This window comes from Protobothrops mucrosquamatus, unplaced genomic scaffold, assembly GCF_001527695.2.
Source record: "Protobothrops mucrosquamatus isolate PMUCROS unplaced genomic scaffold, P.Mucros_1.0 scaffold227, whole genome shotgun sequence".
Taxonomy (NCBI): Eukaryota; Metazoa; Chordata; class Lepidosauria; order Squamata; family Viperidae; genus Protobothrops; species Protobothrops mucrosquamatus.
The window spans coordinates 72,906-94,813 of NW_015386578.1; the positions used below are offsets into that span (position 1 = coordinate 72,906).

The window sequence follows — 21,908 nt, forward strand, 5'->3', positions numbered from 1 at the left end:
GCATAAAAGTTTTGTAAAATAACTCTTTTTATGCTTTTCTACCTTAAATTAATCTAAACATTTAATGTTACAAATGTAAATTTAATTTATATTAATTCACACATACACACCGTCCATCTACTCTTGGTCCGGCCCCCGGGTCCAATATATGAACCCATTGCGGCCCTCGAGTCAAAAAGTTTGCCCACCCCTGGTCTAACTGTTGCTTTCTTGCTTTCTGTAATCGGCTTTTGCACCGGGGAAATCTCATGCAAGTGTGGAAAATATGTATATGGATGGGATGTACTGAAGGAGGGAATAAGGGAGTATAAAGGAATGATTGATGTCTTCCTAATGATGTAATGGCTCTGTTGTCTGATTTTCATTGGCTAACAAAGTTTATAAAGCAATGCTACTGAAGGAAATAAAAGTTATTCTTTTATCAAATGTAACAAGAAAGCTCTAATGTAACAATGTATGAGACTGTATGTTTAGCACAAATGTATTAATGTAATGTAAATGTAACAATGCAATGCCAATGTATGAGAAGGAATGTTTACTGTTTCCTGTCTATGTAAAGTGACCACAAAAAGTAATCAGCAAAGACAATGAATTATGACCTACTTGAGTAGAGATTACAAATAAACAAAGATAAGATCACAAAGTGGAAATTACAAATAAACAAAGATAAGACCACAGCGGATGGACAGAAATTGCCAGGATGACCTTTTTAAATGTAAAGCAACTTCAAAGAATATAGAGAAAGGAAATGAGAGGGTTTCTTAGGCATGACTGCATTGTAAAAGGTATAAATTGTACAGCTTGGAAACTGCTTGTTGCGCTCTTGGAACCCAATCCACTTTGGGAAGGATCCAGGAAGCCGTGTTTCTTTTCTTATTATTATTTTTAGGTTTTTCTCCAATAAAACTTTGTTTTGTTAACCAGACTTGTCTTCGTATTGTGAGTATCAAAATTTGGGGTTTTTACATCTCACACTACTAACTTTCTAAGGTGTGGCACTTCTGGACATAACTCTGCCAGTGTTCCAGATTGTCTGCCACCCAGCCATCTTATTTGATCAAATAAAGAGCTTCTAAGAAGCCTCCGCTTGGGTTATCTGATTAGATTGATATGATATCTCAAGTTCAAGTAAGGGCCAGGGACCTTACAAATACAAATACATATATATACACACACATGGCTTTTTTTGTCATAGAACAGAGTTCCGGTATCTTTTTTTGACAGATTTTCCAGAGTTGCATTCTTTTCCTATTGTTGCCCTTCCTATCGCTTGCTTTTGAAAATGCTCTGCTGGTGGTACGGTGCGAGCGGGGTCCCCTCCGGCACTGTCTGCCTCCTCTAGGAGGAGCCATGAGGTGCTGGAACACCACAGCCAGAGCGTGGCTTGATTGGCTGGATCAGACCATGTGGTGTGGAAGCCAATGGTGGCGGTGGGAGACACATAAACCTGGAGGCCATCTTTCACAAGAAGTGAGCAAGCCTTTTGCCTTCCCTTACAGAAGATGGGGGGGGGGGGGTTGAGGTTAAAAAGAGGCGAAGCGAGAGGAAAGAAAGGCGGCTGGCGTGGAAGCTTGCCCGACAGCAAAACTTTGCTGTTTCAGTTCCTTGGGTAGTTCAATGGTTGGGATGTCTACGAAAATCTCTTTTTAGTCTTTTATACTTTAGATTCAAACTGCAGAGGGGAAGAATAAGAATAAAGCCAATGTCTTGTGATTCGGAGGTATTATTATTAATAATAATGTATATTAATTATGTATTGGTCAGATGTAAAGGTAGACCTACAGTATGAGGTTTTTTTATTAAAAGTTTTATAAAAATTACAGTATAAACCCCCATACACCCCCCCAAAAAAAACCCTCCCTCCCCCACTTCCCAGAGCTGAACACAGGGTTACAAATATAATAATCAAAATCTATCTAACATTAACCGACTATTTAAATAACCAAATCCATAATGTGCTTTAACTCCCCTTTAACATAAATTTAAACAAATTAAAATTAAACGCAATAATAAACCTATTCATAACCTAATTATTAATCAATACAATACTAATATTAAAAATAATAATATCATATAATTAAAACTAACAAAAATTCCATTAAAATAAAGTAATAATAATAATACTCTAAAATTTTACTCATAACCCAAATGAAACTTTTTAGTCCCATATTTGTTCTGAATATAATCTATCCATCTTCTACAGACCGAAATGTATCTTTCTTGTGATTGACCCTTCAAATAAGCAGAAATTTTGGCCATTTCTGCTAAATTTGACACTTTAAGCGTCCATTCTTCTATATTAGGCAAGCAATCCTTCTTCCAAAATTGCGCTACCAATAATCTTGCAGCTGTTATAAGATTCAACATCAAATTCATTTCTTTAACATCCAAATTTTCCATAATACCTAGCAAAAATAACTGTGGTGTAAACTTTATCTTTTTCTTAAAAATATTTTGAATATTCCACCAAATCTTAATCCAAAATGCTTTTATATCCCTACATGTCCACCAAATATGAAAATAAGTTGCATCTAAACTTCCACATCTCCAACATTTGGGCTGTAAGTTAGGATACATGCAGGACAGTTTTTGAGGATCCAAATGCCACCTATAAAGCATCTTATAAAATTTTTCTCTTAAATTTTGAGCTTGAGTAAATTTTACATTTTTAACCCAAATTGTCTCCCATATTTCCAATGAAATCGATTCTTGAATATTTTGAGCCCATTTTACCATACAATCTTTAACTAATTCAGTTTCAGAGTCCAATTCTATCAAAACATTATAAATTCTCTTTATATGGGCTCGAGTTTGGTCTTTAATCTGTTTTATCAAGTTCGCATCCTGCAAAGTAATACCAACTTTTTGATCTAAGCTCCACCTCATTAACAATTGATTATAGTAAAACCAAGAATATACAATATTTTCTTCCTGCAAATCTGCTAAGGATTTAATTTGCCAATCCTTTCCTACCAAACTGAGTAATTCCTTATAAGAAATTCTATCCAAGTTAACCCCTCTAGATACCCCCTCTATCGCCTGTTCTGGAATTGCCCAAATGGGAATTTTATAATTTAATCAATAACAATATTTCTTCCAAACTCGTAGTAAAGCACTTCTTAGAATATGGGCTTTAAAAACTTGATCTACTTTCTTATTATAAATTAAATATGCGTGTCAACGAAATAATAGATACCATCCCTCAAGGGAAAGTATATTTCTATTTGTTAAATTAAGCCAATCACTAATCAGTGTTAAAGCCACCGCGTCATAATACTTTAGATTCGGCGCCTTAAGACCTCCTCTTTCCCGTGCATCTTGTATAATCTTAAACTTAAGTCTTGGTTTCTTCCCCGCCCATATAAACTTATTAATCCCCTTTTGCCATTCTTCCAAATTAGCATCTTTTTTCAAAATAGGTATCATTTGAAACAAAAAAAGAAACTTTGGAAGAATATTCATTTTCACTGCTGAGATTCTCCCCAGCAGAGATAACTGTAATTTTTTCCAATCATTTAAGTCCTTTTGCACTTTTACCCATAATGTCTCATAATTATTTTTATACAATTTAACATTAGAAGCTGTAATATAAACTCACAAGTATTTTACCTTTCTCACTATTTCAAAACCTGTCAACTTAACTAATATATCTTTATCCTTCATAGACATATTTTTGGTAATATTTTAGTCTTATTATTATTTACCTTAAAACCAGAAACTTTCCCATACTGAACTATAATTTCCACCAAATCCCTTACCGAGTCTATAGGTTGAGTTAGTGTCAGCACCAAGTCATCAGCAAAAGCTCTTAACCTATAATCATTCTTATTTACATTTATTCCCTTTATTATAGATGATTCCCGAATTTTAATTAATAAAAATCTCCATTGTTAAAACAAATAACAATGGAGATAGTGGACATCCCTGCCTTGTACCCTTCTCAATTTTAAATGCCTCTGTTAACCCCCCATTAACTATGACTTGTGCCGATTGTTGTTGGTAAATAGTCCTAAGAGCAAACAAAAATTTCTCCCCAAAGTTCATTTTCTCTATGACTCGCAGTAAAAACCGCCAGTCTAATTGATCAAACGCTTTTTCAGCATCCAAAAATCTAAAAGCCGCAGGGATTTGATTATTCTTATCCAAATATTCAATTAAATTAACAATTTGTCTTACATTATACTTCATATATCTTCCAGTTATAAATCCAGATTGATCACTATGAATCAATTGCCTCAACACTTGCATTAGTCTATTTGCCAATATTTTTGAAAAAATCTTGTAGTCTGTATTCAGTAAAGATATAGGTCTGTAATTCTTGGGCTGAGTCAAATCCTGACCCTCCTTTGGGATCAGCGATATGAAAGCCGTTCTCCAAGATAGAGGTACCTCTGCACCCAACAAAATACTGTTAAACAATTCCTTTAGTGGTTCTATCATTTCATCAGATAACATCTTATAATAAATTGCTGTTAATCCATCTGTACCGGGAGCCTTACCAACCTTTAATTGCTTGATTGCCCCAATAATTTCCTCAAAAGTAATTAAACAATTCATCTCTTCCCTTTGATTATTTGATAATCTAGGAAAATGTGCCTGCTGTAAATAATTCTCTATTTCTGAAAGTTGTATATTTTCAGAGGGATATAACTTTGAATAAAAATAAAAAAAACTCCTTTTAATCAAATTTTGTTGGTATGTCATTTTCCCTTTATAATCTATTTTCTCTATAATTCTTGACTTCTGCTTCTTTCATAATTGGTAGGCTAACCACCTACCAGGTTTATTTGCATTACAAAATGTATTGTGTTTCATATATCGCAAATTAGTTGCAATCTGATCAGCCATTAACATATTAAATTGCTCCCTAAGCATAGTTATGGATACCTTTAACTTATTATCCAGTGGATTTAAAATCAAAGCCTTCTCTTTTAATTTAATTTCCTCTTCTAATTCTCTTTGTTTTTGCATCTGTTTACGCCTACACACACTATTCATATAAATCAGAGCACTTCTCATGTACGCTTTACTAGCATCCCAAACCATTGAAATCGAGGTGCCCTTCTGCATATTCAACAAAAAGAATTCTTTCAATTGATCTCTACATTTATGCAAATTTCCCTCATATCTAAATACATTTTCATTTAATCTCCAAGTCCTTCTATTCCCATCTTCAGCAGATAATTCCATCCATACAGGACTATGATCTGACAATGTTCTAGAAAAAATCTTGATATTCTTCACCCTAGAAAAGAAATCATTAGTAATTAAAAAGAAGTTAATTCTGGAATACGATTGGTGCCTGTCCGAGAAAAAGTAAAGTCTCTTTCTTCCATGTTCCGTTCTCGCCAGATGTCTCTTAATTCCAAATCATCCTTCAAATCAAAAAAGGTTTTAGGTAATATAGAATAATTAGAAGCTTTAAAGGAACCTTTATTAGCTTTGCTTGAATCTAAAACACCATTCCAGTCTCCCATCATGATGACAGATTTATAGTCCAATTGATTTAATTTCTGATGTATCAACTTATAAAACTGTTTTTGTTGTTGATTTGGAGCGTATAATCCAATAATAAGACATCTTTTTCCATTCAATAATAACTCGATAATAACATATCTTCCTTCTAAGTCAGAATCAATTAATTTTGGCGATAACTCTTTTCTCACATAAATAACTACACCTCCTTTTTTCTGCTGAGCAGAAGCTGTAAAATGCATTCCCAACCGGGAATTAATCAAATACTTTTGATCCTTTGAAGTAATATGAGTTTCTTGCAAACACACATCATTCTTATGTTGTTTCAAATAATGAAATATTTTCTTTCTTTTCTGTGGTGAATTCAAACCGTTAACATTCCATGTCAGGAACCTTGCCATTTTTAGTGGCATGGAGCCTCTGGAACACTCCTTGAAGATCAGCTGTCGCTGATCTCTTTGGTCTTGTACCTCCCACTGGCTCTGAAGTAATCTGATGCATTATAGGTACATCATCCACCTTTTGCTGCTCTTTTTCTTTATGTCTATGGGCTGCACGGGTCATCCTTTGTCCCTTTGGATCATCTTTTATCTCAGAAGATTGTTGCTTGAATTCAACCTGTGAATCTCCTACACTTAATGGCGGTGCTCCTTCCACCACTTTTTCTTCGAGCATTCTTTTTCTGCTAAATCGTGGAGATAGTGGTGAACCTGCCTTCAAAATCAAACTATAAAAATCTCTTGCTTTAAAAATTGTGTTAAGTCTATAACGTATCCCCATATAGCTCACCACAATTCCAACAGGTATATCCCATCTAAATTGAATTTGTCATTTTTTCAGCTCTTCAGCCAAAAAAGCAAAGTCCTTTCTTTTCCTAAGTATTTTAGGAGGTATTTCCTTTAAGATTATAACATCTTGTGCTACAATTTGGAATCTCTGTTTATAGAAGGCTTGAATAATTTCATTATGAATTGATCTTCTGGAAAAATAAATTACAACATCTCTTGGTAGATTTCTTTGTCGTGCGACCCATGAATTTACCCTAAAAAAAATTTCTATCTCTCTCAAAATTTCTTCAGGTTCGCATGCCAAAACAATAGCCAAGTCTGCTGCAATCTCTTCTTTCAAATTTTCTTGCACATTCTCCTTCAATCCCCTTATTCTCAGAGCATATTCCATGTCTCTATATTGTGACATAATAATTTCATTCTGAGTTATATCCACATTATCCTCTACTTTCCCAAGTCTGTCCTCTAATCTTTCAACATTTTCCACCACCTCGTCCACTCGTCCATCTAAGCGTTCTACATGAGCTGCTAAACCTTGAAAAGCTAACAGTATATCCTGTCTCATCTCATTGTTTTTCTCTTCAAAAAGCTCAGCTGTCTCTATTCTAATTTGTTTTGCTGTATTCATCAAAGCATCCTGTAAATCCTTAAGTGTAAGTGCAGGCGGTGGGGGAGAAGGTGGAGGCATCTTAGGCTTAGGTTGCTGTGTAAATTTGAACAACCGGAGAAGAAATCGGACCTTTCGGAAGAGCAGAAATTCCAGTGCGTTTTGAAGCCATCTTTTTTTAAAAAAAAAAAACAAAACTTGTATAATCTTGTAAAAGCAACAGTTGCAGGATATAGATAAAAAGAACAATAATAAAAAAAAGAAACAGGAAGCTTGCAATTTACATAAACTAGCAAATGTTACATTATTTCCTTGTCTTCACTTAAACGCCAAGTAAAAGTGAAAGTCTCTTAAGTATCACTTCAAACAAGAGAACGACATTCCACGGCCATATTTTTCTTCTTGTTGTAGTTTAAATAGTAGATGAAGAAGATATTTATTTATTTTCTGAGTTAAAGTCCCAAATTATCCAAATTCCAATACTCCTGATCAGCTCCGTCTGCTTTTAATTTTACTCACGGTCTCTATAATTAGCAGAAATGGAAGCAGCGTCTGGCTTTGTTCCTAAGAACAAAGGCGGCCCGAGGTGCGGAGAAAACCCAGACTCTGAGGGAGTTCTCACCTTCGTCCTCCCCCAAAAAAAATTCTTAGAGAACTAGAGAACTCAACCTCTATCCACGAAAACTCACCTCCTCCCCTTCACCCGGGGAGAGAGGCTCCAAGCCGTGGAACAGCTGTTGAACGCCGTTCCTTCAGGCTTTAACGCATCCCCAGGGCGGACAGCTTAAAAAAAGCCGCCATCGGCGCGGCAGTCACCACCGGAAGTCCGACCTACAGTATGAGGTTTAATCAGATCTATTTATTAAATTGGGTTTAACTTAAAGGTAAATTAAAAGTAATCTGTTCACTGACAAAGTTTCAACTTTAATTTGTTTCAAGTCAGTATCTTTTACAAGCCACCACATTTTGTTTTATTGGGCCAATTTCATTCCACGTAGAAAGCTGACATTTCCACTCATTAAACTAAATGGGTATGCCAGTGGTAAATGTCCCAAAAGATTAATAAAATGCCTTCTTGTAATTTAAAGCTACACAGTGTATGGTAACATTAATAGTATTAACTTACCTTGAACAAAATCCTAGTCTTCTAGATACACTAAAAATTGAAGGGTTTTTTTTCCAACTACAAAGGCAAACCTTGTAGGGTAGCAAGGTGGGTTGTGTGACGTATGTGACCCTACTCCGTTCAGCATCCAGTCCACGGTTTACTTGTAGGTCATGTGTAGATTAAGCTGATTTAAATGGACCCCGGGTATTTCAATTGCTCTTCCCAATTTTTATTATTTCTTATTGATCTGCAGACAGTATTTTTTTTTAGATTCCTAAAAAGTGGAGTCTAAAAGAAAGAAAGAAGAGACTATACTTGAGGATTCTGATTTTGATAGGAAGGATTAATAAAGAACAGGTTCAGAGATGTCTCCCGGTAGTTTCGCCATTGCAAAGAAATGTTCAGCTCCGCACAACTGCAAAAGCAAAACAAAATACACCAGTCTGGGACTAACATTGCTTCATAGCTTTTGCAAATAAGGTTTAATGAAACCTTAATGCACACACTCTGTATCAAGTCATGTTTTGCTTTGAATGCAGGCGGGGAGCGACTCGCCAAATTACAGAACAGAGTATACCAAAAGAAATTACACTGCTTTGAAAACGTTCCAGCGCGCCAAACCATTTAAATTCCAATAGCGGCTAGTTGCAAGCTAACAGGCCGTGCGCTCCACAGACTTGCAAGTGTCGGGCACTTATCCAAAACAAATCTCAAACAAAATTTCAGTCGACACAACCCAAACCGGAAGCTTCTACTTTGTATAGCTCTATTGATGCGTCCTGGGGTTGCATTTCCTTGGAACCCTTTAAAGGACTTTGCAGGAAGGGAAGTGGAATGATTTGTAGGACGGACTACAAGTTAGTCCGCCAAGGCGGAAGTTCCGTTCGGCCTCAGCGGCGATGATGAGTTTCGAGTGGCCCTGGCAGTACAGTTTCCCGCCGTTTTTTACGTGAGTCCCGGGTCTTCCTCAGTCTAAATATTCTTGGGCCCTGAGATTAAGGAGCTCGTTCTTTTCTTCGAGGCACGGTGCAGGCTGCACGTGTTGGAGGTGCCCCGTCGGAACCGTGGTTTCCGTAGAAAGTCCTCCTCCTCTTGCCTCGTTTTGTCTCGAGAAAAGGATTATAAGATTTCGCTCCTGCTGCTGGTTTTGTGTGTGTGTGTGTGTGTGTGTGTGTGTGTGTGTGAGAGAGAGAGAGAGAGAGAGAGAGAGAGATTTTCCCCCTTCCCCCCAATTGACGGTACTGAACTGCCAGTACCGTTTGAATTAGAGATTTCTGGAGGAAACTTTGTATCCGCGCATTAATTGAAATAAACAGTTCACCGAAGGAACTCCCCGCCCCCGTGGCTGATCTATAACTTAGACTAGCATAACCAGCATGACTAGTGATGAGAAGTATTGGGAGTTGTTCAACGACTTCAAGCTATCAGGTTTCCCATCCATGTATTACTAAATGCGTAAAGCCAAAAACACTTAATTTGATTAACACGATTAACTTTTTTCTGTAATCCGGTTTGAAACAAAATTAAGATTATGTTTGCATTCAAAATGGAATGCATAACATGGCTTCTCTATGGTTGTTAATAGAATGTCATCTGTGTAGTGCATTTCATACGGAATCATTTTTTTCCTCACAAAAACACTCCTTTTGCCAAGGATCTAAATTTGAAATAGTCAGGTAGAAAAACAGCTGAATGAAAAGGCAAAGGATTGTGTGGGATATATTGGGAAAATGTGTACTTTAAACATGGCTAGTGTTGGGAGTAAGAATAACAGATTATGTCAAAGATTTTGAAAAAAAAATAAGATTTCAAGGAAACATTTAAAGAAATAGAAAGGAAACACTAAGATTTTTAAGAAGAGGATTTTAGGCATAGGAGATCACAATGAATGGATGGAGCTAAGATAGAAGTAAAAGATTTGGAAGAGTATGGTTTGTATAGTGAGAAAAACTATAAAATAAAATAGGAGGAAAGCTGTGGAATTTTAAATATGAAAGCAAATAATGGATTTGAATAAGAAGCCTATTACGGATTTTGAGGGACTGCCTCTAATCTCCATTGATGAAAATTTGATTGTAAAACTTAGAATACAAATAGTGAAGATTGGGGTGCAGTCAGAAAGAAGAGTTTTGGATCAGTGTGGGAGATGGAGGTGAGTATAGCAAGAACCAAAGTTTTAGTTGAGAGGAAGGAGCATATATTTTCTAAGGAGAAGAAATAGGACTTATCAGTAAAACAGATCTCTCTCCTGCTAATATTTCCATACTAGTAGATAGAATTTGAGTGATACAATGAGTGATACAATGAGGTGGAAATACTACCTGAAAAGAGGGAAATAAACTAGGGAGAATATTAAATAATTGTTAAAGGATATAGATATAGGGTGATGCTGCAATTGTCTGCCAAATAAATAGTAAAAGGGAAGAACATGAAATTGTGAGAAAGAATCAACTACCTGGGAACATCGTGGCATTAGAAAGATTCAGCCATTAAGTTAATTGCAGACATCATTAACCAAGGATAAACTGTCATAAAAGAAAAAAAGGCAGAAAAAAAGGAGTGACGAAATAACAAAAGATTTGGGAAGAAACTTGGGGCCTTGGAGCTAAAAACAAAACTGAAAAATAAAGGAAAGGGAACTGGAGACAAGAGGAGGGAATCCAGAGAACAAGAACATTCTCAGAGATAAGAAAAATAGATGAAAGTTATAAAGTTTAATTCTTTGGATTCAGCACCTGCCTCAAATAGATGATAAATTGGAGAAGCCTTTTGCCACCATCCTTTGATAGCCACAATCAGTTAGAAAAACAGTAAAAAAAACCGCTAAAAGGAAGTACATAAAATACTTCTTGCTCACCAAATCCTCATCTGAATTGATAACACCAATGGTTGCTAACACCATTTTCCTTTTTTTTAAAAAAAAAATTTGGACTATTTCCAGTCAGACTGTTGGATCCATGACAATATTTGGGTGATAATGGCTGCAAAACATGTCAGTATTTTAGGCTGATTAAACTGGCAATCATGCCTATAAAAACTGGGTTGGTTAAATTATTTAACTCTGGACAATCTTATTAAAAATTATAAATCAAATTGATAAATTGTTTTATGGATGTTTGGAAAAATCAAAGAATATATAGCTTTGTTGGCAATTATGGAAATTTCAACTTGGGTTATTTAAAACAACAGGACTAATTTGAGAAGTTGGATGATTTTATTCAGATTTTTAGTCAATTTAGTATCTAATCTTCAGTAAAGTGACAAAATTTGGGGTATGATTCTGGAAGTTCTATTTCTTGATTCTCATTTGGCAGTTAAAAGTACTGAGCTTCTGAGATGACAGCTTCTTTTACATCTGTTTCCTTTTGTGCTTTAGGTTGCAGCCTAACGTGGATACAAGGCAAAAACAGCTGACAGCATGGTGTTCCTTAGTGCTCTCGTATTGCCGCCTCAACAAGCTCTATACTATGACTGTTCCAGAGGCTCAAGAGAGCCCACTGTTCAACAATTGGAAATTGCAGCGTATCCTTCCTCTACTATCATGAGTCTTCAAGACCTGCCTTGGAGAGATGACAAGGAATTCATGCAACTCCTGATGATAAAAGAATTGGCTTTTTTGTCAGTGAAAAGTTCAAGTTTGAAGCAATATGAGCTTGTAGCATTAACCGAATGTGCTATTGGTATGGTCCTACATATAGGATTACATGATTTGTGAAAAGTACATAGAATAGACCTGCCTTCTAAAATAATTCTGTTTTTTAAGTAAACCGCTTTGCTTCACCTTAAGTTAGAATAATACAAGGTTTTTTTAAGTTCCACTGAGGAAAATAAGTTCTTAATTTCTACAGATGTTTTGATGTTAATTTCTATTTAAAAATGCTATTTTCTGCTCTGAAGTCACATAAAATGCCTTAATATTGATTTCCCTGAGGCTGTGTTAAAAACAAAACGCTCAGGTGATGCTTATTGTTGGCAAGATTATATTGGTGGCTTGGAAAAGAAAAGATTACACAATTATACAGAATACCTCTCCATTTGATGAGGAATTTTACATATCAAATTTTCTATAATTTAGTTTTAGTTAACTGTTAACTGTAAAAAGTATAAATGCTTTCTTTACAACAGCTTTACTAGAAAATAATTTTCCACTACAGTGCTTTTAAATTTGGTTTTGTTAAGGTATTGATTACTAAATTTTCTGATGTTCCTGTAATTTTTAAAAGAAACTGTTTTTTTCCTAATAGGAATTTTCCATAGAATTTCAGATACTTTATTCTTATCAACATCTTATATAATGAAATTTAATTACAACTGCTGCCACCTTCTTGATGTGCTTATACAGTCAACATTCTGGGCTACATAAATAGCCTGTTCATTTCCTTCTAGTTCTATGGCCGAATACTACTCATGGTTATTAGCTGCATGGTGCATTTGATGGGAGGATTATAGTATGTGCTGCATCACAAGTATGGTGATTTTTTGAGGCTACATTAATATCTTGAACGTTGCAGTCCCAAATCTTGAATTTCTTTTGAGTTAAGTAGTTTATCACATTTTATCCTGTGCTTAGTATTTTCTTAACTATGGAACAGGAAAACTCCCACTGGAATCCATCCTTGTTGTGTTAGAGGAGCTCAGGAAAAAAGGTAGGTTTGAGGGTAACATGCCTATCTAATCATAAATATAATTAACTGGCGATATATGTGTCTCCTTCATTTCATTAAGATTAACATCAAAGTAGGTGTGACACAACATGCAGCCTTAAGGGACTGGATGCAGTCTTATCTAGAGGTAAATCAGGCTGCTGGGATAGCTAGGGCTGAATCCATTATTTATATTTAAAAAGGATGTTTTTAACACATTGATAATAGAGATATTTTATGTTTCACTTCAGGGAATCTTGAATGGCTTGACAAGAACAAGTCTAGCTTTCTTATCCTGTGGCGATGTCCAGAGGAATGGGGCAAGCTAATTTACCAATGGGTAAGAGCAATACTTTTTGTGGTAACAGTGCAAAATTAATTAAGCTTTGGTAGAAAATGATTTTGTAAAGATACGTTGAAACAGTTCCTTTCTCTCTTCCCAGAATCTGAATTTCAGCAGGAGCCCACAATTCTTTTCTATCATATCTCCACCATCACAGCACAAAAGTGTTCTGCCTTTTATCATATTTTTAAATGAAAATTTAGATGTCTAGGATGTGGAATTCCTGGAATTTTGTGCAGCTGTGACAGTACAAAATACCTGAAATCATAACAAGCAAACTTTATATTATTTTTCATGTATAGCTTTGTAAATCTTGAATATTACAACATTTTTAATGTTAAACCTATGGTAGTTGTCAAGTTGTTAATCATTTCACAGGAAACTTGTCTCTGAGTATATTTCATAATGCTAAAGTTTATCTTTTAAAGTAATACATGGATAGGAATAAAAAAAATATCAATAGCTTTTATTCATCTGAGTCTGTGTAGATGAGATTGATATCAGATTTTTATCCTAAAGCCATGTCTTCAGAAGTTAAAATGCTGACTGATTGAAAAAAAAAGGTTTTTTTGTTGCTGTTCCCAATTCTATAATGGTTTTCTCAGGAGGCTTCTTTGCACTTGATTTTTTCAGTTGATTTAATTGTTTTCCAGATTTTGGGGGTATATTTTATTGCCAAGATGTAATAATCTATTTCTTACAGTGTTTATTATATATTTTCATGTTTTATTTATATTGAATTGTTGTGAATATCCTTAGCAGAACAAAAAAAATTGGAATATAAAACTTATAATGGTATCAAATATCAAGTGTTGCTTTCTCTACCTGCTCCCTCCCCATTTCCAGGTTTTGAAGAATGGATTGACAAACTCGGTTTTCACACTCTATGAGTTATCCAATGGCGAGGATACAGAGGAAGAAGGTGCATTTTCCATTATAGTGATATGTAACAGTGTCGAAAGAGACATAAATTGTTTGTGTTTCTTCTGTCTCATTTTTAATCCAGAGAACCTTTCTTGCTGTCCACATTTTTCTCCTGCTGAATTTTTAAAAATTGATTTAAGTTTCTTATAGCAAATGGAAGACAGTTTTCAGAACAGCAGAGTATATACTTCATATTTTTTAAATCTAATTGGATTTTAACTCTTACAAACTGGATTCAAACCCGGAATATTTCTCTGATTAATTTGTTTCCATTCATCAATGAAATGTCGGGGTAGGGATCATTATTTGGACTGTGTTCCAGATCAATGAACATGCCTTTATTTTGGTTCCATTGGTGCTATGCTAAGTAATGAAAAAAGAAAGACAATTTGGGAACTGAAATTTCTAAGCTTGTTTTGCAACAATCTACCTACAGTATGTAATCCTAACAAGTAGGATTATTTATGAAGCTGTGCAAAGGTTTTCCTGGCAACAGCAGCCTTCTGCCATTAAAGCAGAAAATGTGAGTCCAGGAGGACTCAACTTCTTTGTCTCAATTGATTTATATGGCTGTCCATATCAAGTACAAAACTCTGAGTAGCTTACAATTTATATTTATATTAAATTAAATAGAAAATATATACAGCCTTAACCTACTCAGGGTTTTAAAGAAAGAACCAGAATCTTGAATTGCACGCAGGTAAACTGTAGCCAGTGCAATTTGCAGAACAGTACTGTCAGATGTGCTCAGGTAGTCAGTGCCATTAATTGCCCATGCCCAGTGTGTAAAAGTTCTAGCAATGATTGTCACTTTTTTTTAGTAGGACCTGTGAGTTCAGGATGACCCTAGAGCAGGTACTGGCTCTATCTGAAGCAGTGCCATTCCACCAGAACTAAAAATGGCGGGTCCTGGGACCAGAAGGTCCAAAACCCCAAATCCACTTAGTCTTGCTTGAGTTGAGCTGTCCCATCCAGGCCCCCATGGCCTCTAGGCATTTAGACAGAACTTCCATAGCTTCACTCAGGTGACCTGGAGTAGAAATATAAAGCTAAGCGCTTATATCTCACCTGAAACTGTCTGATTGCCTCATCCAGTTGCTTCATGCAGATGTTAAACAGGAGGAAAGAGTGCCAAACCTTATAGCACCTCACAGAGTAGAGTAGAGGCTGTGGCTTGATCTTCCTTCTCAATCAACACTGACTGGACCTAACCCCAAAAGAAGGAGAACTAGTAGAGAACCATGCCACCCACCCCCAAATCCCAGGGCTGATCTGGAAGAATACATGATCAATAATATGGAATTTACTGAAAGTCAAGAACAGCAAGATCTCCTGTGACTGTTTTTGTTTTTTTAAAAAAAATACAAGTATGTTTGGCAGGTATATTGTTTTTATACTTTTTTTTTTTGCTGTACATCACCCTGAACCACTTATGAGATGGGTGGCCATATAAATTTAAACGAACAAAGAAATAAATGGACATAGTACCCCCATTCTGTTTCTACAACAGGTCATCCAAAGATAGTCCTTTTTTGCACTTTGTATAACATTCTTATGCCAAAGCAACAAGATAGCCTACAGACTGTGGTTGGAAAGTAAATTTGCAATATGGGTGAATATCTCATAATATGTGGTTGGAAAATAAATTCTTTTGCCTAAATATTAAATAACTGAATTGGTTATGCTGTCCTAAACTGGGGCGATGAGCCTTCGAAAGGCAAGAATATCTCAGCATGACTGAACAAAACTTTGTGAACATTGTCTGGCATTGCTCATAGAATATCAAGCCTTTCTTGATAATACTAAACATTAGATATTTAAAAGAATTATTTGAATATTGCATTTCATGCAAATGCTGCTGTGTATATACAAATTCAGAGAATTAGCAACATATCTTTTTTGCATTCTCTGTATTGCTGGGTAAGTTGCCACCAGTTCTGTCCTCAACCAAATTTTTGTATTATATTGTATATAAATCATGGGTGACTTTCTCTCAACCAAGGATGTTTTATTCTCTTCTAGAATTCCATGGTTTGGAAGAATTAGTACTTCTTCGAGCTCTGCAGGCTTTACAACAGGAACATAAAGCTGAAATATTCACTCTGAATGATGGTCGGGGCGTCAAATTTTTCTAATACAGATTCTGCTTTTGTTTCCTAGTATGACTGTACAAAAGGGTCCTGGGTTTAAGAGCTTCTCTCTGCTCTGATTTCCTTGCATTGAAGGCTGAAACAGCAAACTGTATCTTGATGGCTCAGCATTTGACTCCATTTTCTTCTCTCTGCAGCTTCTGCTTCTTATTGCGTTGTGACGATTTGAATAGATTTATGGAGGAATCAGAATGTTCTTTGTGCTCATATGACACAAAACAACTATTGGCTCTTGAGTTTGGCCTTCCAAATTGAAGCAGACAATAAACCCTGCTGCTTGCAGCAATGATTTGGGGATAATTTGGGGATCAAAAATGCAGTACTCTCTCCAGTTGGGCAAGAGGCCATGTAGACTGAGCTATCCAGTGGGGCATTAAAGACTTTGGACAAATTAAAGTATACTGTGTTTATAGAAAAGTCCTCTGTGTTGGCTTATCTCTGTGTGTGCTTTTCTCACACCAAGGGGACCTTCAAATTTCTCCCATCCCCATCCCCATATTGTTGTTAGTTTCGTGTCAGGCCTAAGTGGAGGTCAGTTGCCTCCTCATGGAGTTCAGCAATATTGTTTTTCCAGAAGCAAAAAGTTGAGGGAACTATATTTCTTCATTTTTAATATTTATGAAGAAGAGAGTGAAATCCATTATCCAGAAGTAACTGTCTGTTTGGTTTGGTTTCAACACTGCACTTTGTCTAGAAGATGGGCATTTACCCCTAGATTTTTTTTAGCATCAGTGTCCTGCAAGTTCATTATGAAATAAAATCTTTCATTTGAATCACATTTATAAAACTAAAAAAGCCAAGAAAACTGTATTGAAAAAAACTATTTCTTCTGCTAAGGCAAATGGGGGAAAATGGTATTCTTCAGATATTTTTGTGCAACTCCTAGGATCACTTACTTTGCTATACACTGGTGCAACTTTTGGGAATGTATTTGATGTGTCTTGTTTAGATCAGGGTATGATACAAAGGATCGATAGGTTTGTAAAATTAACTTATTTTCCTGAGTTTGTTTTAGATATGCTCAAAACTGAATCAGTTGTATTTTTCCTAGGCTGCCTGTGGATAACCACATTAGGTAGCCATTAGTGAAGGTAGTACTTGATGAACCTCTGGATTTGTCAAAAGATTATTATTTGAATTTCATGGACCCTTCCTTAGCTTGAAAGGCTGACCAGTTGACAGATAGAACATCTCACCAAATGAGGAAGAATATTGAGAATTAGTTAATCAAGCATGACTTTCCAATAAGGAATTCAGAGTTCATGCAGATGGAAAGAGATGTCTTAAGCTTGAAGCAGAATTTACAAAGCAAGATCTTGGTCATTACCTTTACTACATGGCATGGGTCCAAGGTATCTGGGGAGCTGTCTTTCCCTGATGGAACAAGCCTGCTCCACTTGTGCCAATGGAGGAGGTCTGCTATAGATCCCATCTGCTAACATTGAAGCAGGCAGGATCAAGGAGAAGAGCTTTTTCTGCTGTGGTCCCATCCCTGTGGAACATTCTTCCACTAGAGAGGAGAACTGCCCCCTCGCTTTTGGCCTCCCGGAAGGGTATCCAAACTTGGCTTTGCCAATTAGCCTGGTGCCCTGAGTTGGAGCACTCACTGTTGGAGGTGGCTGAAGAGTAAGAAGATCTCATTCCTGTCCCATTTGACTCTTGGCTCTTATAGGCATAGTTCTTAATAATATTTTAATGTTGATTCATTTTAATCTTTTGATTATTTTTCACCTGTTCAATCATTTGTAAGCTGCCCAGGGTCACCTTGTAGGGGAGACGGGCAGCATAGAAATTTAATAAATAAATAAATGGTAAATTACAGCGTATATTGTCACATAGGTTGTGTTAGAATTACATTTTGATCTTAGAAGAATATAGTTGCTTTAAACCTACATTCTTCTAAGAGTTGGCTTTAGGAAAGCAAGTATGGAAAAGTTTACTTGATCAGATTTTCCATCACAAGCTCAAAGTTTAACTGTGATAGAGGCATAGAATAGAAGTGTAGATTTCAACTGGCATGGGGTATTCAGTTTGCCTCTTTTTCTTCTGCCACATTTAAACATTGTTGAACAAAAAACAAACCATGATGGTTTTATAAGAATTTTACATCTTGAAAACCAAATAGCACATGATATAAAACTGCTCCAAAGCAAGAAAATTTCTTCCTCAGGCAACAGTCTTTTGAACCTTGGCCCTTTGATGCCATGCTGTCCTTAGTTAACATCCATGAATATTGAGAAAGAGAATTATAAATATGGGTCTCTTATCTTCCTTAGATTCTTGCCTCCTATTCATATCATACCCTGATAAAGTAATTCATCCTTCTGGCAAATTTTTAATTAGGTCTATGACTATGGAGCTCTAGTCTGTCTATCCACAAAAGCTTTGAAAGAGGGCAAAAGAGAAAACTGTAGCAAGAATGTTTCTACTTGAGAAGAGTAACTGGTTTTCATAGCCCAAAGACGTATCCTGGCTCTTGGGTATACTGTTGTCCCAGCTCTGCCACATTACTTCAGACTTCCTCCTTCATAGATATATTTCAGCTAATATTGTATGGTAGAGTTCCAAATCATCACATGCAGATATTTTCTCTTGTTTGTTGAGAACATAAATGAGAAGAGGCTTTTGGGTCAAATTACCAGAGCTTTCCTAAATCTTTACATGGCTTTTAAAAATAAGAGAGATAGAGGCAAGTACAGGCTGTTCTCTGGACCCACTGAATATTGAAAATATACCAATAGATTATTAGAACTAGAATAATCTAATAATTACTTTCTTCCAAAACAAGTTTCTAGGGTATTTTTTTACTTTAAACTAGAATATGATGTTGGAGCAGGTAGCCTATTTTTCATGAAAAACTATAACACTATATTATGACAATGATAATTTGAATACTGACATCCTTAGATCTTAAAAATAAAGCTTTCCTAATCTCTGCCATCTTGATGTTTTTGAGAAAGAATTGTTTAAAAGGGAGAAATTATTCTTACATCTTTTATTTATAATAATTGCCTTGTGAATTTGAAAAATCTATTTTAGTTAATCAGATAAACAACTTCCAATGGCATTCACAAGGGTTAGGCAAAGGAGGGTCAGATAGATGAAAGTTTGCTGCAGCATTGTATTGCAAGGCCTGTCCCTTTTTTGTGTATGTGTTGCAACAGCACACACAACCAAAGGGAGCACAGTATGGCTAAAGCAGCATGATTCAAAAGCATCCTTCTAAAAGTATCATAAATCCCATGCAGAGATGGAACATCTGCAGGTACCAGATTCATCACTATACTTTGAAAACTCTGCTCATAAAAAAAGGAAAAAAATAAGCATACATAACATAACTTTTTATTATTTGTTTTTTGTAAATCTCTAGAAACTGCAAAAATACCTCAGGGAATATATAAGATGATGATAGTTGTTCTAATATAATTACAATGAATAAATGAAGCAGTATGATACTATACTAATTCTTTAGATGGTTACTCTGGCCTGTAGGGGGACTGTGACTTTCTGTAAACATGTGTTCAAATCAGCTGTGCATCCTTTCAAGAAACGTATTTGCATGGAACCCAGAAACAAATCTTCATGCAATTATTGTTTCTAGCATTGTGGTGTTCTAAGCTTTTGAATGAATTTATGCATCTTACCCATTTATCTGTTCGCTTATTTTCTGAACACACTAAGTATAATTTAGCCAGGACAAGCATACTTGGGTTGCAAAATTGTGTTATTGTATCTTTAAATGGAAATAAAAACGGAGTACATTTTAGATCTCTGCTTCCATTTAGTGGTTGTCTGGATTTTGCAGTTCAGATATGGTAGTCCTATGTTTAATATTTACTACTATTGTATTACAGCATTCTTTACTGAAAATTCTTGAAATAATTAGCAAACAGGGATGACTTTATCAGCTTCCTTTCCTTTAGTCAGTATTTCATTAATTTTACAGCTGGGTGAGTCTTTCTATTCCTTCTCCCTGCTCTCAAAAACAATTTGAATAACCATTGTGGACTGATAGGAAGACCATAAAAACTGATATAAGGGGAGATAATCTTTCTTCCACTCTTTGATTTCAAAAGAGAATTTCATAGGGTGAGAGCAAAATGGAGCCACCAAAGCTATTAATTAACAGCATTACAAATTAGTAAACGCTCTTATACCCCCATCATTTTGGAAGAAGGACTAGAAGTATTTAACCATGACTTCTAAGTCAGGGCTTTTCAACCTTTTCACCCATTGTACCACTTTTAGGATATGGCAATATCTGAGTACCACCAGTCGCCTAGCAAGGTGTCAAAAACTTGATAACCAAAAAAAAAAAGGAAAAAAGTGATGAAGTACAGGTAGTCCTCGACTTACAACAGTTCGCTTAGTGACTGTTCGAAGTTACAATGGCCCTGAAAAAAGTGCCCCCCAAGCCGAGCAAGACACCTGTCTGCCTGCCCGGCGGCGCTCTTCCTCCTGTCTGAGGTTTTCATTGTTGTGAGCATTTCTGTTGAGGATTGGCAGCAGGGGTGGGGTGGATGTTTGGGTGGGTGCAGCAGGTTTTGGTCACTTCACATGACCCTGGGACACTGTGACCGTCATAAATATGAATCAGTTGCCAAGCATCTGAATGTAAATCACAAGACCCTGGAGACGCTGCAACATTCCAGCTGATCGGCGCTTCTGGGCTCGGCAGAAGCGCCAGGATCAGCGCCGAGCTCCAGCTGGAGCCTGGCGCTGATCCTGGTGCTTCCGCTGAGCCCTGACAGCCCTGCAGCTCCAGCCGTCTCTCGCTCAGACTTGTGCGGTGCTGCCACCGGTTCAGCTCATTCCCCTCCCCCGGATAGTCACATACCACCTGCCAGGTGCCAAGGTACCACAGGTGGTACCCGTACCACTGGTTGAAAAGCCTTGTTCTAAGTCATGCTTAATGTAAGCCATAGAACAGGTTTTTTTTGTTAAGAAACTTAATTCCACCGGTCTATTTTTAGCCAATAGTCCTGGTAGTCATGGTTTAGCAATCATAATTGAGACTAGCAACTCAGTCATCAAGCAAAGCAGTCACTAAGTGAAACTGCAACTGTGTTAATGATCTTACTTAAGTTTTCCTTTGCTTTACAGACTGTAGAAGGTTGTAAAGGTGAAAATTGCTCGAAAAGTTACTTTTTCAAACTGCTGTAACTAAATGGTAGTTAAACAAGGACTACCTCTACTAAATTGTGATGTGACGTATGCATAGGTTCTCAAATTCTCAAATTATAGGTTGGAATCCTCTGGGAGAATCATGTCCAAGTCAGCAGAGAGTCCCAATTTGTTTAAAATGTTGGCTCGGACATGGTTGTCAAGTCCAGATTACTAACTACAATGAAATAACCATGGGATGTTGCCCAAATTAATTTATCACCATAAGGGATCAAAGTATTACAAAATTTGAAAATACTGAGACTGTGTTTTTTAGACAAGATCATTAATAGCTCTTACTACTATTACCCTCAGTTATAATTTTCTAAGCAACTTATCTAGCAATTTTATTAAATTGGCTATAAAATCCTCAGTACTCCACTGGTATTTAGATTTCAAATATTATAAAACCGGAGAAACTACATTTATTTAAACTTAAGCTACTTGAATGCTTTCATCTGGCATCAAATAAATATATGATGGTTTTTCAGGTTTGAAGAAGACACTGTTGTATAGTTCATCTTGAACATGGAGGTGGCTCTGTAGTTTTAGTTTGGAAGTACAGAATGGCTCAATGGGGGCACTAGAAGTCAATTGTTGCAGTAACTGGATTGCTTTTTTGTGATATTATTCACAATTTGTATCAGTTTTCGGCAGCACCTGTCTTCAAAGTCACTGGAGGCTTCATAGTGTATCCACACAGGTTT

General features: G+C 36.2%; 1 protein-coding gene across 1 annotated transcript; it reads left to right on the plus strand.

The window, feature by feature from the left end:
- Positions 1–8,827: 8,827 nt before the first annotated feature.
- VPS25 (vacuolar protein sorting 25 homolog) lies at positions 8,828–16,455 on the plus strand. The gene is made up of 6 exons (XM_015814181.1): positions 8,828–8,927; positions 11,355–11,500; positions 12,571–12,624; positions 12,873–12,961; positions 13,811–13,886; positions 15,911–16,455. Exons 1-6 carry the CDS (start codon positions 8,878–8,880, stop codon positions 16,021–16,023), a joined length of 528 nt encoding a protein of 175 aa, XP_015669667.1. The 5' UTR covers positions 8,828–8,877; the 3' UTR covers positions 16,024–16,455.
- Positions 16,456–21,908: the final 5,453 nt, after the last annotated feature.

What these genes read in the sequence shown, in the direction of transcription:
- VPS25 (XM_015814181.1), top strand. Translation starts at nt 8,878, where the DNA reads ATGATGAGTTTCGAGTGGCCCTGGCAGTACAGTTTCCCGCCGTTTTTT. An exon ending in CAACAATTGGAAATTGCAGC is followed by an intron (nt 11,501 to 12,570) that starts GTATCCTTCCTC and finishes ACTATGGAACAG; the next exon opens with GAAAACTCCCACTGGAATCC. An exon ending in CGAGGATACAGAGGAAGAAG is followed by an intron (nt 13,887 to 15,910) that starts GTGCATTTTCCA and finishes ATTCTCTTCTAG; the next exon opens with AATTCCATGGTTTGGAAGAA.